Source organism: Dasypus novemcinctus, chromosome 14 (assembly GCF_030445035.2).
Source record: "Dasypus novemcinctus isolate mDasNov1 chromosome 14, mDasNov1.1.hap2, whole genome shotgun sequence".
Lineage (NCBI taxonomy): Eukaryota > Metazoa > Chordata > Mammalia > Cingulata > Dasypodidae > Dasypus > Dasypus novemcinctus.
Genome location: NC_080686.1, coordinates 4,188,956 through 4,210,765, shown reverse-complemented (window position 1 = coordinate 4,210,765; position 21,810 = coordinate 4,188,956). Strand labels below are relative to the sequence as shown.

The 21,810-nt window shown below is 37.6% G+C and overlaps 1 protein-coding gene across 1 annotated transcript in view; it reads left to right on the top strand.

Annotated features, from left to right (window-relative positions):
• LOC101415337 (zinc finger protein 709-like) overlaps positions 1 to 21,064 on the top strand; it is a 196,515-nt gene extending 175,451 nt beyond the window's left edge. The window contains exons 5-6 of the mRNA XM_023586309.3: positions 11,744 to 11,800; positions 19,151 to 21,064. Coding sequence (XP_023442077.1) covers positions 11,744 to 11,800; positions 19,151 to 19,176 — 83 coding nt within the window. The 3' untranslated portion in view covers positions 19,177 to 21,064. The remainder of the gene's footprint in view (positions 1 to 11,743; positions 11,801 to 19,150) is intronic.
• Positions 21,065 to 21,810: the final 746 nt, after the last annotated feature.

The window sequence follows — 21,810 nt, the reverse complement described above, 5'->3', positions numbered from 1 at the left end:
AGCGCTTTCTTGTGAGCAGCCCCATGTTATTTATTGACACTCTTCTTGGGAGCAGTCCTAAGTTATTTATTGACACTCTTCTTGGGAGCAGCCCTAAGTTATTTATTTATCTGAAGGCACTTGCAATTCCTATTTCTTAATGTAGTTCTATTCCTATTTTTCCAATGTGATCTTACCCTTACACAATGAGTATTCTCTGTACATTACCCATATTTGATCACATTCTGCTTTACTTGGCCCCTTATCCACACATAATGCAAAAGCAGATATTCTGGTAGGGTCTATACAGGATGCTGCCAAATATCACGCTCTAACTCATATCAATATTAAAGGATTGCAACATAAATTTCCATCTTTAACAAAATTACAAGCACAAGATAATATAAAACATTGTTCTACCTGTGGCCCTCTTGTGTCAGCACCATTTGATAAAGGCACTAATCCCCGAGAGCTGGCTCCAAATCAGATCTGGCAAATGGATGTCACACATGTTCCAACTTTTGGTAAATTGCAATATGTTCATGTTTGTATTTATACTTATTATTCTCACTTTGTCTGGGCCACAACGCACAGTGGGGAAAGGTTTTGTCATGTTCGTTCACATTTGTGGTCTGCATTTGCAGTTATGGGATGCCCTCCATAGTTGAATGGTCGCATCATACCCTTAAGCAAATGTTATTAAAACAAAAAGGGGGAGATGATGGTATTATAGTACCAAAGGACCATTTGGCAAAAGCTTTATTCACTTTAAATTTCCTTAATGTATATGATTCAATAACACCTGCTGAATGGCATTTTGCATTGAATAAGAATAAAGAAAAGGTATTGTGTGACTCAGCTAAATATCAACCAATATTTTGGAAAGATGTACTAATTAACACTTGGCAAAAGGGAAAGGGGGCAAGGATATGCTCTTGTCATTAACAGAAGACAGGGAACAAATTTGGCTGCCAGCTCGACAGATTAAACCGTGGATAGAGAAGAAGAAAGATAATTTTTTTTTTTTTTTTATTTTGTAACTTTTTTTTTTTTAAATTTTTTTATTTTTTATTGACTTTGTAATAATATTACATTAAAAATATATATGTGAGGTCCCATTCAACCCCACCCCCCCACCCCCCCTCTCCCCCCCCCCCCAACAACACTCGTTCCCATCATCATGACACATCCATTGGATTTGGTAATCTTCTGATCATGTTAATGGTAACTCTGGGTCATGCAGGTGAAAATCACACTTATTGGGTATATATTCCTAACCCACCTCTAGTACATGCTCTAACATGGAGAGACCCATCATTTCCTATCTTTTTTAATAAAACACATGTGTTTCCTGGGCCTATAGATGACAGACTACCCTTAAAACCTGATGAAGAAGGGAAGGAAATATATAATCTTATCCTTCCTTTTGATCATAGACCATTATGTATTGGAAAAAGTCCCCCTTGCATGCAAACAAAAAATTGGACTATGGTTATCATGAAAAATAATGGTACAAAATTATTGATAACTTTGTTTCTTTCACATAATTCTTCAGTAACTAAAAAGCAAAATTATAATTGTCCACCCCAAAAACCTGAAAAAAAAAAGGGATGGCAGGAATGCCATATAGAAAGAAGATCTGTCATTTTCAATGATTCCTATGGAATAGTGTGGGAAAGTGCTGCTATGGGGACCCCCAAAAAATATAACTGCAGATTTATATAGTATGGACTTAACAACAAGGGTCAACAAGTTAGTAATATGCAATATCCTTTTTTCAGAACCTCTATTCTTGGGTGAACAAGTAAGTGGTATATACTAACAATTTTACTATTTGGAAATGTAAAGAAAAATGGTTACCAACCCCTTGGATTAATGACACCTATAATCTTAATATACATAAAAACTTGTGGAAAGTATTTCTTGGAATTGCCTCTACTTATGAATGGATTGGTAATTACAGTCAAACAGGTCAATATCTACAATGAAATCAAACCTATCAATTGAAAGCATGTGTCAGGGATCATTTTGTATTCATTACTGGAAAAGTAACCATAAAAGGTAATGCCTTGTTTTATAAGAATGGTGCCTTGTATACATGTCTGTCAGAGTGTGTTGCAGGATGGAAACGCCATCACAATAGCCAGAAGACAACGAGGTATATGGATTCCTGTCCAAATGAACCAAATATGGCAGTCATCACCTGAAAGTCAGCTATTGCTCCACATGGCATAAGAAATCATGAAATGGACAGAAAGGTTTATTGGACTCCTAATAATTAGTATAATGGGACTAATTGGAATCATCACAGCTGCTGCAACCGCTGTTGTCACCTTGCATGAGACTGTTCAGACTCAACAATACGTGCATGATTGGAATAAAAATGCTAGTGATTTGTGGCATAGCCAAGAGCACATTGATGAACAGTTAAATGATTGGTTTAATGATTTAGAATCTGCTATTTAATTTGTTAAGGGGATTGAAATGTGATTGGAATGAAAACAACTTTTGTATTACCTCTCTTGCCTATAATTCATCTGATACATAATGGGGAAAAATTAAGAATCATTTGCTAGGCCATAAAAGTAATGTCTCTCTGGAAATAATGGAATTACAAAGAAAAATATTAGAAATGTCTCAAAATCAAATTCATATAGCCAATGATAAGGATATTTTCTCAGATATGGTTTTACAAATTACAAAATTTAACCCAGTTAATTGGTGGAAATCACAGAATTTCCTGTCAGCTTTAGGAATAGGGTTAATCATATTTGTTCTGTTGCTCACGATTCTTGCCTGTGCTGGGCAGTGCTTTCAAAGAAAATTGCAAAACGTAAGAGCCATTGGACATGCAAATAATCTGGTGCTAGCAAAAGCACTTCAGTAATTTCTCCAAGTTGAAGAGCTTGGCTGGTAGACAGTGATGGGTAAGACTTTCAGAGGAGGGCAACCTAAGACAGACATGGTCACCTTGACAGAAAAAGGGGGAGATGTTGGAAACTGAGGCACAGTGGCCTCACAAGAAGAGACGTGCTGTCTCCATGCTAGTGCTGTCTCCATGGCTACACTTGCAACTTAAGGAATACAGTAATTAAGAGTTCCCAGCAAATGGGATGAAGCTGTTAAAGGCTGAAAGAAAAGATAAGCACATACCTTTTGTAGTGAATAGAACACTTAGACTTTGTACCTTGAGATAAGATTTTTTTAAATTCCTTAGACTATGGGTAATGTTGCTTGATGTCACATAGGCTATGTGTTCCTGCTTATTGTCATGTACACTGGGGTATATAGAGAGCCCCTTGTAAACAATGAAGTTGTCTGAGGAGTTATTACTCACAGACCCCCTGATCCCAGCTCTTTCATGTGTTCCTTCCCCCTTTTCTCTTTCTTTCATTCCCAATACCCTTTGGGTAGAAATCTCCAACATGTTTCATCTTGTCTGGGTGGATGTGAACCAAGAACAGTCTCTGAAGGATTTTTATCTCTCCTCCTAGTTGTAGGTGATTTCCCCAAACCTCCCAAGTCTGGGACTCTGATTTAGTCCTTAATACCCATCAATTGGTAGTCAGATTTGCTCTCCTACAGGCAGATGCCAGATTGCCAGCCTCACAGAAGAGCAGATAGGATCTGAATGAGCACCATGACTTTCAGTAATTCTTGTTTGACATCCTCATTGTCAACTCAGTTCTATGTGCTCAGTTTGACACTAAATATAGTGACATGAAACACATGATAATTGTTGAAATGGGATTGGTGGTGGGGAGACAGAGCTTTTATAATAAAAAATGGCCACAAAGAAGTGGCCATTCATTGAGGTAGAGTGACTGGGGAGCAGGGATAACTAATGATGATGAACTGTTGCTTTCTCCTAAACATCTCATTTGACTCTGGTTGAAACCTCTTTCTTCATTCCTGGTCACAAAATGTCCACTCAGAACCACTCTCGTTTCCCTTTGTCTCTGAGTCTTCCTACAAGCTATTCCCTCTGACTAGAATGCTTTCTCTCCCCTACCCTTCTCTGGCTCATCCTGACTTAGAGATACATGATGTTTAAGAGAGTTGAGCTCCTGAATTTCAGTCCCAGCTCCACCCCTTTCTAGTCATGAGATCATAGATATTTCCACTGAACTTTCCATGCCTTACTTCCCTCACCTGTAAAATATGGAGTACTCTATCAATTGCACAATGTTTTACATGGGACAAAATAGCCTATTATGTGTGAACACTGAAAACAGTGAGTGCCTGGTACAGAATAAGACATGAATGTCTGCTGTTATTGTTATACTTAGGTCACAGCTTTCTGAGCATGTCCTAACTAGGTTATTTTCCTGCTTAATGTTTTCAGAGCATCCAATTATCCCCATTGTGGCACTAATCATGGTGGATAGGAGATTTTTAGTCACAAATCTGTCTCCTCCAAATAGACTGTAGCAACTTGAGGGTAAAGGCCATGTCTAATTGATCTTTACAGTTACCAAAAATATGACAGTGTATGACACATACTTGGTACTTGATATACATTTGTTGAATCAACAAATGTATGGTGACTCCTCCAAAGGACACATACATCACAGATGTCCAGTAGAATGGGATTTTGTGATCTGGTTCCTAGAAGTGCCAACACTCAAAAGTGGAACCTGGGCCACTTTTATTCATCTATTGACCCTGAGACTCAGGAAATGTTATTGTGAATGTCCTTAAGTCCTTTGGGGCCTCTGGAACTGCATTATGACTTCCTCAAAAAAAAAGGACTGAGCTTAGGGCCTCTGAGATCACCTATCCGGGAGGTTTAGGAGTGCACTCAGGTAAAAATCCATTGTTCTCTGCATCATTCAAGCTTCCATATTTATTCTGGAAGCCACCTGCTGACATGAGAGTGGATTGCAGATACGTTAGGATGTCCAGTTGAGTGCAGTTGTGCATGGACCAGATTGCCAATCTGAAAACTCATGAGTGCAGTGAATAATGTTTTAAACCTCTACATTTGGGATTCTTTTGCTATACAGCAAAAAGATAACTAAAACAATTTTTAGTTATCTTGGCCCTGTTTCTCTCCAAACATTGTGGGAACTTCTAGTCATTTCATTTTCAAGAGCATCTGGCATAGCATCTGACATGTAGACATTATGCAGTAAATCTTTGTAAACTGAATGGATAAATTAAAGTTGAGTATTTATAGGTGGGAATCTGTGCACACAATTATATGTGCAATAAGATTTTGTGGTCTCTTGGCTTTTATTCCACATGACAATACACAGGTGTCTTTCCAGTTCCCTTTTCTTCAAGATTGGCTCCTCCTTGTGAACTCTCTCTCCATCTGACTTTTCCTCTGATTATGAATGACTCCAGTAGCCTGGATTAAAATTCACCTGATTCAGTTGGGCCACAACCTAACTGAATGAACAGTATTAAAGGCCCTATTTATAATAGGCCCACATCCACAGTAAAGGACTAAAAAATGTTTTCTTGGAAACAAGTTACTCCACTAGGTTTTGCTTGATAAACCTTAACTTGACTGCCCTGAGGATATAACCCTCAAGTCTCAGGCAAAGATTATCCTGTTTCACCAGATCAACCCTGAAAAAAACTGACTCACAAGAAACTACTAATTTCTTTCATGACTCATCCCCACAACCCCCCCCCCCCTTTGCTTCCAGGTCTATAGTTAGGCTGAAATCTCAAAAAGACCTGAAAGAAGGTACAAAATGTGTTCCAAGATAAGGTGTGCTATACTCCAAAAGAACTGCATAATTTTTCCAATTTATATAGGCAGAAGTCAAGGGAATATGTGTGGAAATGGATATTAAAGTGGAATAATGGTGGAAGGAACATAAACTTGAATAAGCTTGAATTTATTGACACAGGACACTAAACATAGTTTCTTCATTCAGTGTTCTGTGAGTGCTTAGAAATGACTCTAAGGGCCAGCACAGACAGAATAGTTGGACACATGTGATTCCATCACCATCCCCCAATAGGATAGTAGGAAAGTGGTGTTTCCTCAGCCTCTTTGGCCAACTGCAGATGCATTCAGCCTGCATAGACTGGACTGTTTGGATCCTGTGTCTCCACCTTAACCTCCCATTAGGATAAGGGGGGGAGTACTGTTTCCCTAGTACTGCAGTTATTTTCAGCCTGCACAGACTGGATTGTTGGGTAACTGCTACCTCCCTCATCCCCCAATAGAACAGGAGGAGAGAGGTGTTTCTTCAGATTCTCCAGGAAACTGCTAATATTTTTGACCTGCATAGTATGGACTGTTGGGTGCCTGAGGCTTCACCCTTATCCCCCAATAGGATAAGAGGGGATTTGTGTTCCCTCAGCCTATCTGGACAACTTTAGGTGCTTTCAGCCCACATAGATTTGTTTGTAGGGCACCTGTGGTTCCATTCACACCCCTGAAAAAAAGCAGAAGGGACAATGCTTTCTCCACATCTCATGGCAACTACAGTGATTTCAGCCCCCTCAGGTTAGATTTTTGGCACTCCAGAGACTCCAACCCCATCTCTAAAAGGGAAGAAAGAGTGCCTGTGTGCTACATCCATCTACCTGGAAAACTGCAGGCAGTATTGACCTGTATGTTTAGTTTTCAGCCCATACATGCAGTTACATCCATGCCCCAGGTAGTGGAGAAAGGGGTATGAAAGTTCATCCATCTCTCTGGACAACCACAGATGGTCTTGGACTGCACAGCTTGAATTGCTACACATGGCTGCAGCTCTGTGCCTATCCTTGGAAAGGGAGAAGGGTGGAAGAAGCTTCATCAGTTTCTGGGGCAACAAGGACCTCTCCAGCCTCCACAGCTTATGGTACCAACTACATACTTGGCTCCTACTACACAAACAGCAAGGGAAAAAGGGCAAGAAAACAATAAGCTAAAGGGAGAAAATGCATTCAGAATAAATGCATCTAGTAAGCCAGATGCCAAGACACCAATAAAAAATTACAATCCATACCAAGAAACAGGTAGATATCACCCAGTCAAAGGAACAAGATAAGCTTCCAAATGACATAAAAGATTTGAGACAACTAATCCTAGATGTTCAACAGATCTTAATAAATTCAGTGAGATGGCCAAAGAGATCAAGACTATTAAAAAGACACTGGATGCACACAAAGAAGAATTTGAAAGCATACATAGAAAAATAACAGATCTTATTGGAATGGAAGACATAATAAATAAAATTAAAAATACACTGGAAGGGAGCAGATGTGGCTCAAGCACTTGAGTGTTTGCTTCCCAGTCCTTAGTTTGGTTCCCAGTGCTTCCTGAAACACAACAAGTAAACGAAGGGACCAACCCAGGGAAGCCAAAGTGGCTCAGTGGTTCAGTGTCAGCATCCCACATCCAAGGTCTCAGTTTGAAACTCCAGTCCTGGTAACTCAAAACAAAAGAACACTGAAGGCACATAACAACAGATTTGAGGATGCAGAAGAAAGGATGAGTGAGCTTGAAGACATAGTCTGTGAAACAGAACATACATAAAACAGATCAAGAAAAGAATTGAAAAAATTGAACCAGGTCCCAGGGAACTAAATGATGGCAAGAGACACTCAAGCATATGTGTTATGGGTGTCCCAGAAAGAGATGCAAAGGTAAATGGCAGAGAAAGAATATTTGAATAAATAATGGTAGAAAGTTTCCCAATTTTATTTAAGAACATAGATTTCATGTCCAAGAAACACAATATACTCCCATCTGAATAAATCTGAATAGACCTACTCTAAGATACATACTTAATCAGAATGCCAAATGCCAAAGACAAAGAGAATTCTGAGAAGAGCAAGAGAAAAATAATGCATCACACACAAAGGATATTCAATAAGATTAAGTGCTAATTTCTCATCAGAGACCATGGAGTTAAGAAGGCAGGGATATAAGTTGGAGGATTCTCACCTCCAGACTATAAATCATATTACCTAGTTATTGTAGGAAAAACAGACTGGTTCTGGCATAAAGATAGACACATCGACCAATGGAACCAAACGATGGTTCAGAAACAGACCATCACATCTGTGATCATGTGATTTTTCACAAGCTTTTGGGGCAGAAGTCTGTTCAACAAATAGTGCTGTGAAAACTGGATCTCCATATCCAAAAGAAAGAAAGAGGACCCCTATCTCATACCTTATACAAAATTTAACTCAAAATGATTCAAAGACCTAAATATAAAAGGACAATAAAACTCCTAGATAAAAGTGCAGGGAAATCTTCAAGTCCTGGTGGTTGGTGGTGGATTCTTAAACCTTACACCAAAAGCATAAGCAAAGAAAAAAAACATGGATAATTAGGATCTCCTCAAAAAGACATTTGTGATTCAAAGGAATTCATCAAGAAATTATAAAGGGGAAGCAGATGTAGCTCAAGTGATAAGGCCTCTGCTTACCATATAGGAGGATCCAGTCAATCCCTGGGGCCTCCTGGTGAGAAAGAAGAAGAGAAAGTATGCCTGTGTGGTGAGCCAGTGCTCATGTGGTGAGCCAAATGCCCACATAGAGAGCCAAGTGCTCACATGGTGAGCTGAGTGCCTGCATGGTGAGCTGAGTGCTCATGTGAATGCCCACATGGTGAGCTGAATACCTGTGCAGTTAGCAGCATGCCCACACAAGTGCCCTTGTGGTGAGCTGAGTGCCCATTTGAGTGCCCATGTGGTGAGTCAGTGCCTACACTGTGAGCCAGTGCCCATGCATTGAGCTGAGTATCCACATGATGAGCCGGTGCCCACACAGCAAGCCAGTGCCTGCATGGCAAGCTGAGTACCCATGCAACAAGCTGAGTATCCACACGGTGAGTCAGTGCCCATGCAAGTGAGTCACACAGTAAGATCATAACACAATAAAAGAGAGATGGAGAGGATAGACAAGGTGAAGCACAGCTGGAACTGAGGTGGTGCAATTGACACATCAGAGTTCTCACCACATCAGAATTCCCCAGGATTGAATCCTGGTAAATCCTAGAGGAGAAAGTTGAGAAGAGAAGATAAAAAGAGAAATAGATACAGAAGATCACACAGTGTATGGACACAAACAGCAAAAACAGCAGGGTGGGGGAGGGGAAGAGGGAGGGGAAGAAAAGAAAAGAATGCATAAAGACCCCCCACTCAATGTGAGAAACTGCTTGGAAACCACATATCAATACGATTTGATTTCCATGCTATGTAATGAGACCATACAACTCAAAAATAAGAAAACAAGGAATCCAATTTAAAAATCAGAAAAAGTCTTAGACATTTCTCCAAAGAGAAAATACAAATGGTGAAAAAGCACATGAAAAAAAAGTTTAATATCATTAGCTATTAGTGAAATACAAGTGAAAATGACAATGAGATATCATCTCACACTACATAGAATGGCCATTACTAAAAAAAAAGAAAACAATAAATGATGGAGAGGATATAGATAAATAGAAACACTGCATTACTATTTTTGGAAATGTAAAATCGTGCAGCCTTTGTGGAAGACAGTTTGGTGGCTCCTCAGGAAGCTAAACATAGAACTGCAATATGATCCAGGAATTCCTCTTCTAGGAATATATCCAGAAGAACTGAAAACTGTGATGTGAACAGACATTTGCACACTGATGCCCATAGCATTGTTATTCACAATTGCCAAAGGATGGAAACAACTAATGAGTGTATAAACAGAATGTATATACATATGATGTAAGAATATGCTGCTGTAAGAACAAATGAAATTGGGGCACATGTGATAACATGGATGACCCTTGAATACATTATGCTGAGTAAAATAAGCCAGTCAAAAAGAACAAATATTACATTGTCTTACTAAAATGAACTAAATATGAAAAATAAACACTTGGAGTTAAAACCTAAAGTATAGATATTTAGGAGATAGGAAGAGGGCAGAGAAGGGATACTGATTCTTAATATATATAAAAGTTATAACTTGACTATAAAAGTGTAGAAATCAATAGAGTTGATTGTAACACATTATAATAGTAGAAGTAATGTACTTGATTTATAAATGGAATTGTGGCTGAAAAAGGTAGTCTAGGGATGTAAACTCTCAATTGAAAGAAAGCTTGAGAATAATCTAGGGACTGAATAACAATGTACCTAGAGGTGGATGAGAATTGTGGTTAATAGTACAAATGCAAAATGGCCTTCTATGAACTAGAGCAAAAGTAAACCACTGTTGTAAGGTGGTAAGGATGTTGAGAAGCATAGGAAAGATACAGTTAATGTAACCTATGGTCTATAGTTAGCAGCAATAATGTAATATTCTTGCATCAATGCCAAAGATGTACTGTATTAATAATGAAGGGTGCAGAAAATATTTACCAAATGTGTGCTATAAACCATACTTAGTGGTAAGAGTCTGCTGACTTTATCTCATAATCTTTAACAAATATTCCACAACGATGTAGGGTGTTGGTGGAGGAGTGTTGTTTAGGAATTCCTCTCATGCAAATAATTGTTTTGTAAGTTCACAAATTCTCTAATAAAAATACATTTTTGTAAAAGGGCTCTATGGCTTTTTTTAAGTTGAAACATGGAGCAAAGCCTGATCTACACTAGATGAAGTGGAAATGCCAGAACTTCCCTGATACAATGTTGGTGAAGAGGTACAAAGACTTAGGAAAATTGGAATGTTAGATAGCATTTATCATGTAAGACATGCTTACTCACCCAGAAATGCCTAGAGGACATTACTTTCACAACTGTGAGAAATGAATATGTGATTGGAGCACCATATACCCTGAAGGGCTCTGTAGTTACTCTTTTCTGTAGGTCAGATACTACAGTGGGAACTGCTGACACTGTATTTTATCCTTAAATACAATGAGGATGATCAGAACCTATGTTGGCAGGAGTCTAGTGGTGGTGCTTAATTGCCCAGCACATGGGGGCATAGTGACTGTAAGGGACAGCAGAGTCAAAACAGCAGTCAGAACACTGACTCACAGAGAATTATGGCACAGGCTAGTTGAACATGAGGTACTTAGAAGTGAAAAATAAACAGTGTACAAAATTCTTATGTGATCCATATAAGTAGACAAGTTCTAGGCCAAGTGAGCAAAAGTCTAACTTGAATTAAAAAGAGCCACAGAGTCATAGCCCCTCACTCAATTCCCAGACTTGAGGGAGCTTAAGAGACTCAGAACCCTGAATGAAGGGTAAGCTGGGTCCCCTTGGGGAAGGACACTTCCCACTGCTAAAAATTCATGCTATTATTATTCCTCCCAGCTTTCCCCAAAGGCATCTGTGGCTTTTTACAAGGATGACTGTAATTTGGGGAAAAGGAAATGATCATACACTTCAGCAATTCCTGGACAATGACTCTGAACTGACACAAATTCCAGGAGACCCTAATCATCACTGTGGTCCATCAGTCTGAGTAGGGGCATATGGAGGTCAGGTGATCAATGGAGTTTTAGCTCAGGTACATCTCACAGTGGGTCCAGTGAGTCCCCAAACCAATTTTGTGGTTAATTCCCCAGTTTTAATACTCAACAAGTAGCAAAATCCCCTTTCATTCCCTGATCCATTGCATGAGGGATATTATGTTAGACAAGGCCTAGTGAAAGCCACTAGAACTGACTCTACTTAGTTACTGGTAAATCAAAAGTAATGTCACATTTCTGAAAGGATTGCAGAGATTAGTACCATCATCAAGGACTTGAAGGATTTAGCAGTAGTGATTCCCACTAAATCCCCATTCAACTGTCCTATTTGGCCCAAAGGATCTTGAATCATGACAATGGATTATCATATACTTAACCAGGTGGTTACTCCAATTACAGCTGCTGTTCCAGATGTGGTTTCACTGCTTGAGCAAACAACACATCCACCAGTACCTGGTATGTAGCTATTTATTTGGCAAATTTCCCCTGATACCTGTTAGTAAAAACCACAAGAAACAGTTTTTTTTTTTCAGCTGGCAAGTACAGCAATTAACTTTAAGTCCTGCCTCAGGAACAAATTACCTCACTAGCCTATTCTCATAATCTAGTCCATAAGAATATGATCACTTTTCCATAATACACCACACTGGTCCATTACACTGATGGCCTTATACTGACCGGATTGAGTGATGGAACTGTAGCAACTACTATAGTCTTATTGGTAAGATACTTTCATATCAGAAGATGGGAAATAAATCCAACAAAATTCAGGGAGCTTCCTTTCACTTCAGAAATTTCTAGACATGCTGTGCTGTGGGACAACAAGATATCCCTTTTAAAATGAAGGGTAAGTGGTTATATCTGGTCCTTTCTACAGCCGCAAAGGAGGCATAAGGCCTAGTTGACATCTATAGATTTTCAAGGAAATATATTCCTCATTTTAGTGTGCTACCCAAGCCCACTTAACAAGTGACCCAAAAAGTCATAAAATTGGGTATACAAAGTGATATATAGAATACCATGCCTGAGAAGAACCTGAAGGCAACAACAAGTTATGAAATTTGGTATATTAGCACAATGAAATTATATTCAGCCATAAAACTGAATGTAATTATGATACATAATGTAACATGGATGAACTTTGAAAACATGCTAAATGAAATAAGCCAAATCCACAGGACAAATATTGTATGATTACATGTATATGAAATATCTGGAAAAGAAAATTCATAGATATAGGAAGTAGATTAGAGGTTACCAGGGGCCAGTTTAAGGGGAAATAGAGAGCTACTGGTTAATGTGGAAAGAATTTCTGGCTTGGGAGATGAGAATTTTTGATAACGGAAGGTGATGATGTCAGCAAGACATTGTAAAAGTGACCAATGGCACTGAATTATAAACTTATAGTTAAAATGGCCAATTTTATGGTACATATGTTACCATAAGGAAAAAAAAGGAAGACACAAACATGATTAAATACAAAATAAGTGACCTGGAATATAAAGAGTATGTATTAGGGAAGGTGAAATCTGGGCCTCATTAAGTGAGTTTATTTATGTAAGAAATGGAACAATATAAGCACTATTACATATAATACTATTACAATTCATTATAGACTTGGAATTTAAGATGGCTTATAAAGTAGTGAAGGCCCTGTTTCTTCATTCATTTATTCATCCATCCATTATTCCAAAATAATTTGGAATGTATTTTCAAAGTAATTTTCAAGCATTGTACTAGATTCTGGATGTGAAATGGAATCAAAACAGATCAGGTTCCTACCCTCAGGAAACTTGGGGTAAAAGGAGGACAATAAACAAATAACTGGGTAAAACAAATATAGATTATAATCATTCTGGATAGGAATTTAAAAGGCTTTTATAATCACTAATAATGAGGTAGGGATATACTTTACATCAATCTACTTTTCTCTGAGCAATGACATGATATTCAGACTGAGACCTGAAAGATGAAAAGGAACCAGCCATGAAAAGTACTACGAAGAAGTCACTCCAGGCAAAAGTTGCAGCAAGGACAATACCATGAGGTGGCAAAAGCACTTAGCCTTTGAAGGAACAAAACTGAGTGTGGGAAGAAGGTTGAATAAGCAAAAGGAAATGTAGATAAAAGGAAGTTCTCAGGGAGCCTTGTGGGCTGCAGCAGGTTTGGGTTTCATTCACACCATCCCTATATGTAAAGGGGGAATAAGTGTGATGGGGTGGAAGCAGGGCAGAAGAATCAGGATGAGCCAGGTAGTTTGTGGACAAGTGAATACAGCACTGTAGAGATGAGCTGTGTTGGAAACAGAAGCAGATAAGGCTGGAGTCCAGCATTCAGTCTATATTGTGAAGGCCAAAATTAGCTTCACCTTGTATTTCCTGTAAGCAGTAGCACATTGTTTATTATGTATAAGAATACTTTTGTGAAATAACTGTCCAACATTTTAGAGGAGGGAATGAAATAATATGTAAAACGTGTTCCCTCATGATTTTACTGAATCAATCCTAAAGTTGTGTCTTAGTGTTGTGGAAACAGAGAGATTCAATGATCACGTATGGAAGGCCAGAACTCAGTAATAATTTTGGGAAGGAAAATTTATTAATGACCAGGTGGGCTCAGGAACTTTCCAGGTCAAAAATCTGAGTCCCGAATAGGATCTTTCGGTTTCTTTTCTACAGAGGATGCAGGAGTTGGGAGTCAAAACAGTCGTGTTTATATGCAAAAGGACTTTTTATTAGTTTCTTAGAGTTTCAAGTATTTTATCTGAGTATCAGATAGGTCTTGAATTAACACATACTCTCTAGGTAAATTTGAATTAACACACACCTCTCACATATATCTTTCACATTCCAGGTAAGCTTGAATTAACATATTTAGCTTACACACACAGCCCAGGTTATTTTTGAAGAAACCCCCCCACAGCCTATATCATTTCCCCCTTAATGCCAGCTTAATTTGTTAAGCTTTGGCATCACTAGTGTTGGAGTTAGGAGGTGGGAGTCTGTATGTTGTTTTGATTGATCACCCTACTTAATAATTTCCCAGTGAGAGCCCAAAGATGAAGCCTCTGGGCAATATCCAGGGCTTTTTTCCTGTTCTCAGAAGAAGTTTTTGTCTGGATAGAAGAATCTTGGGGGTGGGAGTCTTCCAGCAGCCATCCTGGGGGTTACCAGTGCTCATGTGGATTTTTTGCCAGGCTCCAGAGTCATTCATTAATCCTTATTTTATAAGCTTGCTTTATTTTTCCCTTTAGAGAGTTTACACCTTTAATTTTAAAGGGGTGCTGAAGAGAGATGATCTTTTTTCTGTAGCTACTTCCTGCTGGTCATAGGCTGTAGTCCCTACCCGACAAGGTGTAAAAACTGTTATTTTATTTCAACTGGAGGAAAATGGATCTGAAATTCTGTATGAAGATGGATGAAGTTTTCATATGGTTAGCAAGATGCCCATTTTGAAAGAAACAAACTTAATTAGAACTTTTGGAATACATGGTTTCCTTAAGAGGACACTGGATTACAGAAGTACAAAAGGCTAGGCACCTGCAAGGATGGCACCTTTTTTAAAGTTGGTGGAGAACAGTATATATATATATCACTTTTTTATGTTCTTGGCTAGCCCTAGAGAGAAATTGTAATAGGCAATGGTATTGGGCACTTAACTTTATTTTTTGAAGATGCATCCTAGGCTGTTCAATGACTGGCACTCGTGTGTTTCATCAGGTGCTTCTGGTGAACTGGTACTTTTGGGTAGCTGACTTTATTCAGGATTAGCACATGAAGCTGGACATTTCTTTAGCTTTAATACCTGTGGGAGTGATCAGAACTACAGAATAAAGGTTTTATATTTTGGCTTTAATTGAATAACTCCTGATAAAAAATTTTCTGACTATTTTAACCAGGCTTTGGTTTTATTTGAATATCCATTTGGTTAAGCTGGTTAGGGCATTTTTTCCTAGATGAGTGCCTTGGTGAAGTTCAGGAAGGACTTTTATTGCACTGCTCATGGCAGGTAAATTTGAGCATTTTAATAAGCTATGCATAGTTTTTAAGGTGAACTTTATGCTAGCTACCCTGGTTTGTTTACCCTGGGTACACTGTGGAACTTTAAGTAGTAGTACAGGTGCTGGAATAAGGGGAAGGAGGGAAACCTAGGTTGAGAGTTTGATACACCCTTCTTTGTACCTTGGGCATTTTTAATAATTGAGCCTGGTATTAATTAACCAATTACCTGGTGGCATTGGGCTCAAGCACATCTTTAACCTAGTGTGGGGAGAAGGATGTGACAATTTGCCCTTAAGTTTGATGGCCTTTTAATTAAAAGGGTTGTTGGCCCCATTGCTTTCAGGCAAGGTGGCTACTTTTTAATTTTATAGACATGTTTATTAAATATTCAGAAAATGAAGTTGATTGGGACCTTTAACATGTTTGATGTTTTCGGTATATGATTTACTAGAAGCATTACCATAGTTATCAGACATATATTTAAAATAGGATATAGATAAAGTACTTAATATTAACGAATGCACTACTCAATGCATGAGTCCTTTTTGAGTTGCAATTGATAGCTTTAAGTTTCAGGTTTGCAATACTATGCAGTTATTTTTCCATGAGAGCAAGCTATAGTGCCAATTGTGTTTAAGTTCTACTTACTGTATACTGGTATTTGCTGCTCCATTTTATATATTTTTCACAAAAGCTGCAGCACCATTGACCCTAGAGAAAACTAGGGAGTAGATTTTACTGGGCTGTTATGTAGCACACTCTGGCATTATGAAACAGTGCCAGTTTGGAGATGGTATTTATTGTACATTTGACTATACTTAGCCACTGCTGGCTATTGCAGGAGCTTGAAACTGCAAAGTAGTTTTCATCCATTTCAGGAGCATGACCAGAGATGTAGTAGATACTATTATTGTTTTAGGGGTCAGTAACCAAACTAGCCAATAACTCACATGGAGAAGTACCCTGCATGTTTTGCACACCTGTTTTGAATGCACAAGAGATTTTGACAATGTTGAAGTTTATCTCTTGATTTTTATACATTTTTTAAACACTTTTAAAGCAATGTTCTATATATTAAATGAACTTTCAGTACTTTGCTTGTTATTTTTACATTTTTACCATGAAGATGTTAATTACACAGGTATTTTATTTTGGTAGTAGAGGGAAAAATAACTTTTTATTTTTAAAATGAAAACTGAAGATTCCCAATGGAATCAAGGTAACTTTTACTGTCATGACTTGAATATGCATATTGAGGTGACTTTCAGACAGGTTTTATTGTTACAAAGTTATTTTTTATTAAAACCAATTTAGATTTTTTAATTAATAATGGCTTTTTAGAACTACCCATTTAAATGCTTTAATTTGGAAGATGTTCTCACAAATTTTTTATACCTAAACATAATTACATACACTGGTTAATTTACTTTAAATTATAATTGGCTACTAATGGATTTTACTTTATGTGTTTAGGAGAGGGAGGATTTACATTTTTAAACTTAATTTTATTAAACATGAACTTACTGTGTTTTATTGTTTTAAAGATCTAATACATATAATGTTAACTTATTAACCTGGTATTTTACAAATCAAAGAAAGATTTTCCTGGAGGCTCTCTTTTGCTGGCTTTTACAGATTAGGGATTTGTGGTTTCCCCCTTTGTGGCTTTTTAAATTAATGCTTATAACCAAAATGTTTCCAATGCTATGATACAATTTTTTGCTTTAGAACCATAAGCAGAGGTAAGGAGTGAGCCCAGACTGGCAGTAATCATAAGCAAAAACAAATTCAGTTTATGATTACTATCACAATAATTGCAGTCTAGGGATAGATAAAGTTAGTTATAAAATAATTATAATTAAAGGTAAATTTAAGTTATAATTACTATTAGTAAAGTAATCACTAAATAAACTTGAAGTAGTCATAAATAAAAGTAAATTAGTTTAAGATTACTATTACAATAGCTGAAATTTAAGCTATATTTACTCTGCTGTAATAATTTCAGTTATTTGTTTTATATATATGTATAAAGGTACTTATACAATGATTTTAATTCTTAGTTTCTAGAAATTTTTTACTTAAATTAATTTGGGTACCTTTATTTATTAATTATGCAGTTAAAATAATTTTATTAGTAACAATTCTGTGCAGTTTTTCCACCTCTTCCAGCAATTAAATAAATTTCACTCAGAAATTATGTATTAAATTTATCAGCAAGACAGTATTGGCATACAAAGATTCATTTCTAGGTTACCTTTTACTGTCATCCAACTTGTAACATGTGAACTTTAAATTTGATTTTCTAGGCATAGGCAAACTGACTAGGTTAAATAGATTTTAAAGTTGAACACAAAATTAAGCACAGATTAAAACAAAAGAATTTTATTCCTTTGCATTCTTGGGGCAGTTTTAGACCTGGAAGACAGGCTGACTAAACTTTAATATGAAGTTGCCAAGCTGACTTGTATTTTTTTCCTTCACGGTTTTTTATGACTTTGTCTGATAGTTTTCCAGTTAAACCAACCATTAAAGGTCCACTAAGTGATTAGATGTTCATTGTTTTAGCTAACAGGCTTTGGTTTCTGAGTCAATAGCCTTTTTGCTAGATAAAGGTACTTTACAAGTTTTACAGTTTTTAACAGCATTTTAACACAATCCTGCAAAAAGAAATTTGGTAGCAGGAAGTAGAAAGGTAAAACATGGGTAAAGGTTAATTTTGCAAAGGAATTCTGACCTGTGACCACCCTGGGGAAGGAACTTCCCCTACATTCATTTTGGCTTTGCCCAGCACCTTTCCTCCTCCCTGCTCCCAGGCAGTTGGGTATGGTTAGACAGGAATGTGGCTTGCAAAGATGTGGACCTGCTGTAAGCTGTAAACCCTCAGCTCTTTGCCATTGCCATGCACCCCTTCAGGGGAAGGGGAGGGAGAAGGCAATGGCAGGCAAATCCCATGACAATGGCTGCTAAAATGGCTTGAAGAAGCTTCACAGGGCCTGGTGCTCTCCCGGGGGGATCTCTGTCTTGGCAGGTCTATGATTTAAGCCACTGTTCCATGACTCAGTCATTCTGACTGGGGCCAGACTTAATAAGCCTGGGCATGTGGCATGGGCATGGGCATGGAGACTTCCTCAGCCCCAGCAAATGGTGAGAGCAGCACACAAGAGCAGGAATGGATTCAGAAGCCAGAGAGCAGAGTGCATGCACCTTCAGACTCTGTGGTCTGCTTTATAAAATACAATTATTCTACACCTTTGTTAATGGCAGGGGAGGGGCTCCTGCCCAACCAAAGTTTACAATTTCACACAATCTAACACTACCATCTGAAGGCATGAAAACACATGCTGGCATTGAATAAACACAGACAGAAGCACAAAGCCCATCAATCTGACCCATAATTTTCATCCCTCTAGCATGGCCACTCCTGAGCGACAGTCCACCAACAATTGCAACCCTAGGGAGGGGGAACTTGTCCAACACCAAACTTTAAACAGGACTTTTTGCTTACTCTTGCTGTTTACAAAACAAGCTCATTTGCAATCCAGTACCAAAACAAAGACTTATTTCTGGTTAAACTTTTCCACGGTTTAACACATATTCAGATAAAACTTTATTACAAAAACCAATTCATTCTTCTGTAATCAAGACTTTCCAAATCCAGACCAATTTTTCAGGATGCATTGGGACTTAAATCCATCAATGTCCTTTTTCACTATAATCAAACCGTCACTATCTTAGCGGAGGCAGAACCAGAACTAGATGCTAGTTAGCCAAACTTAAACATCAGGCTTTTTCTCTTTTCTTTCAGACCTGGAGAAGATGGCTTCCCCCTGAATTTTCAGAGGTACTATGGCCTTCTTTGGAAGCTGATCAGGCTCCCCAGGAGCACCCAGATTTGGAGTTTGCCTGAGCCCTCCCAGCTTCCTTGGAGATATGCTAAAGGAGTAGTGAAGTGCTGCCATCTCTGGCCTTCATTGCAATTCTGGATGAGCCCCCAAGAAATGTGGAAGCAGAGAGATTCAATGATCATGTAAGGAAGGCCATGACTCAGTAATAATTTTGGGAAGAAAAATTTATTAACAACCAGCTGGGCTCGGGAACTTTCCTGTTCAAAAACCTGAGCCCTGAATAGGATCTTTAGATTTCTTTTATACAGAGGATGTAGGATTTGGGAGTCAAACAGTGGTATTTATATGCAAAAGGACTTTTTATTAGTTTCTTAGAGTTTCAAATGTTTTATCTGAGTATCAGATAGGCCTTAATGAACATACTCTCCATGTAAGTTTGAATTAACACATACCTCTCACACTAGTTCCAGCTAAGCTTAATTTAACATATTTAGCTTATGCACACAGCCCAGGTTATTTATGAAGAAACATACAGCCCCCCACACACAGTCCATATCATTATGATATGATTGATTAATAAACAAGAAACAAGTTTAAGAAAATTTTGCTGGGCCATTTGCAGTGGATATATTCCATGACACCTGCCATCCTGCCTCCTCAACAATCTTGCTCCATTCCCTGTGAAGTCACCTAGTCCTTATCTCTGGCTTTCCTTTGGCACATAAGCATGGCCTCCCCACTATGTCTCATCTAAAACTAAGTCAACTGACCTCTCTCTTATCAGAGTTAAGCTTCTTGGAAGAGTCAGGTGCATTCCCTGTCCCTATGTCCCAGTCTCTAATTTAAATCACCTTCATTTGGCTCACTCCACTTTAGCCAACCACTCCACTGAAATTGCTCAGTTAAAGTTGCCAGTTATGTTCAAATTCTCAAATTTAATGGACATTTTCCTTTTCTTATAACTCTTGACCTTATTTTTTTCTGATTTTCTGGGATTTTATGTTGATTTGATAGTATTCTCCCACCTAGTTGATGATATCCTTTCTGCTATCCCTCCTAATTCTCTGTTTATTCTTTCACAGCCAGCTCTATCTGTATTTGCCCTTTATATGCTAAAGTTCCACAAAATTCAAGTTCCTGCCCATTCCCCTGCCCTTTATATGAGTGACTTCATTCAAAACTATGGTTTAAATTCAATCAATCTGCCAGTGAGTGACAAGTTTTCACACCTAGTCCAGAACACTCTCCTGAGCTTCATATCATATCATATCTGAATTTTCAACAGGAATATTATGGGTAACTCTTCCCCCAAAGTTCTGCCCCTCTTTCTGGTCACAAAGAATTTTACCACTATTGTTGAAGCCAGAAAACTGGAAGGATTTGTGACACCTCCCTCTTTTACCCTTACATGTAATTAGTAATGGAGACCTGTCAATTATACTCCCTAAATAGATTTTCCTAATTTAACCCTGCTTATTTTTTCTCTTGCCCTAATCTTTCATTGCTTAAACGTGGATATATGACATGACCTTCCAATTGGTTTCTTTTCCTTTAGAATAGACTTCAAATTTATCCACTTCACTGCTGCTAGGATGATCTTTGTAAAATGCATATTTGACATTATCTTATAGGTATTGTAATCTAAGGATTGCAATATGCATCTTAATTTATCACAATCGACTTCAGATTGTTTATTTAATGCAAAAAATTAAAAACTTTGCTTCAATATGCCTTTTTTCTCCTTTATTGTTTGCTCATATTGACATATGTTACATCTATAGATGTTAAAAACCTCAAACCCATGTTATAATTATTGTTTTACGGAATCTCATGTATTTTAAAGAAAATATTAAATAAGAAAATATATAACTAAAGAGTCTATTATTTCAACCCACATTATTATTATTTGGTGGATTACATTTATCCCTAAGGATTTGAATCAAAGTCTGGAGTAATTGCTTTTCAGCCTAAAATACTTCATTGAGTATTTTTTGTAAGGAATGTGTGCTACCAACAAATTCTCTTAGTCTTTGTTTATCTGGAATTGTCTTTATTTCATTTTCCTTTTTTGAAGGAGAGCTGTGCTGGATATACAACTCTTGGCCTAGACATTTCTTTCAGAACTTTGGATATGTCAGCCCATTTCATTGTGGCATCCAGCCATTAATCATATTTATGCTTCCCTCTATGTGAAGTATTCTTTTCCCTTACTTTTTTAAAGATTTTTTCTTTTTCTTTGGCATTCACAGTTTGACTCTGATGTGTATAGCTCTTTATACTTATCCTATTTGGGTTAGTTGAGGTTTGGATGTGTAGATTAATATTTTTCAACACATTTATGGAATTTTAGTCATTAATTCTTTAAATATATTTTATGACTTTTTCCATCATTACTTCTGTGTGTCCCATTATACATATTTTGGTATAGTTAATGTTATATTATGGGTTTCTGAGGCTCTGTTCATTTGATTTGTTCCTAGTGATACTGAGAATAATTTAAATTGATCTAGCTTCAAGTACACTGATTTAATTCTTTTGCCATCTTGAACTACAGCTTTGCTACTAGATTTTGCATATCCATAATTGCTTTTCATTTAATATGAAAATTTCAATTAGTCCT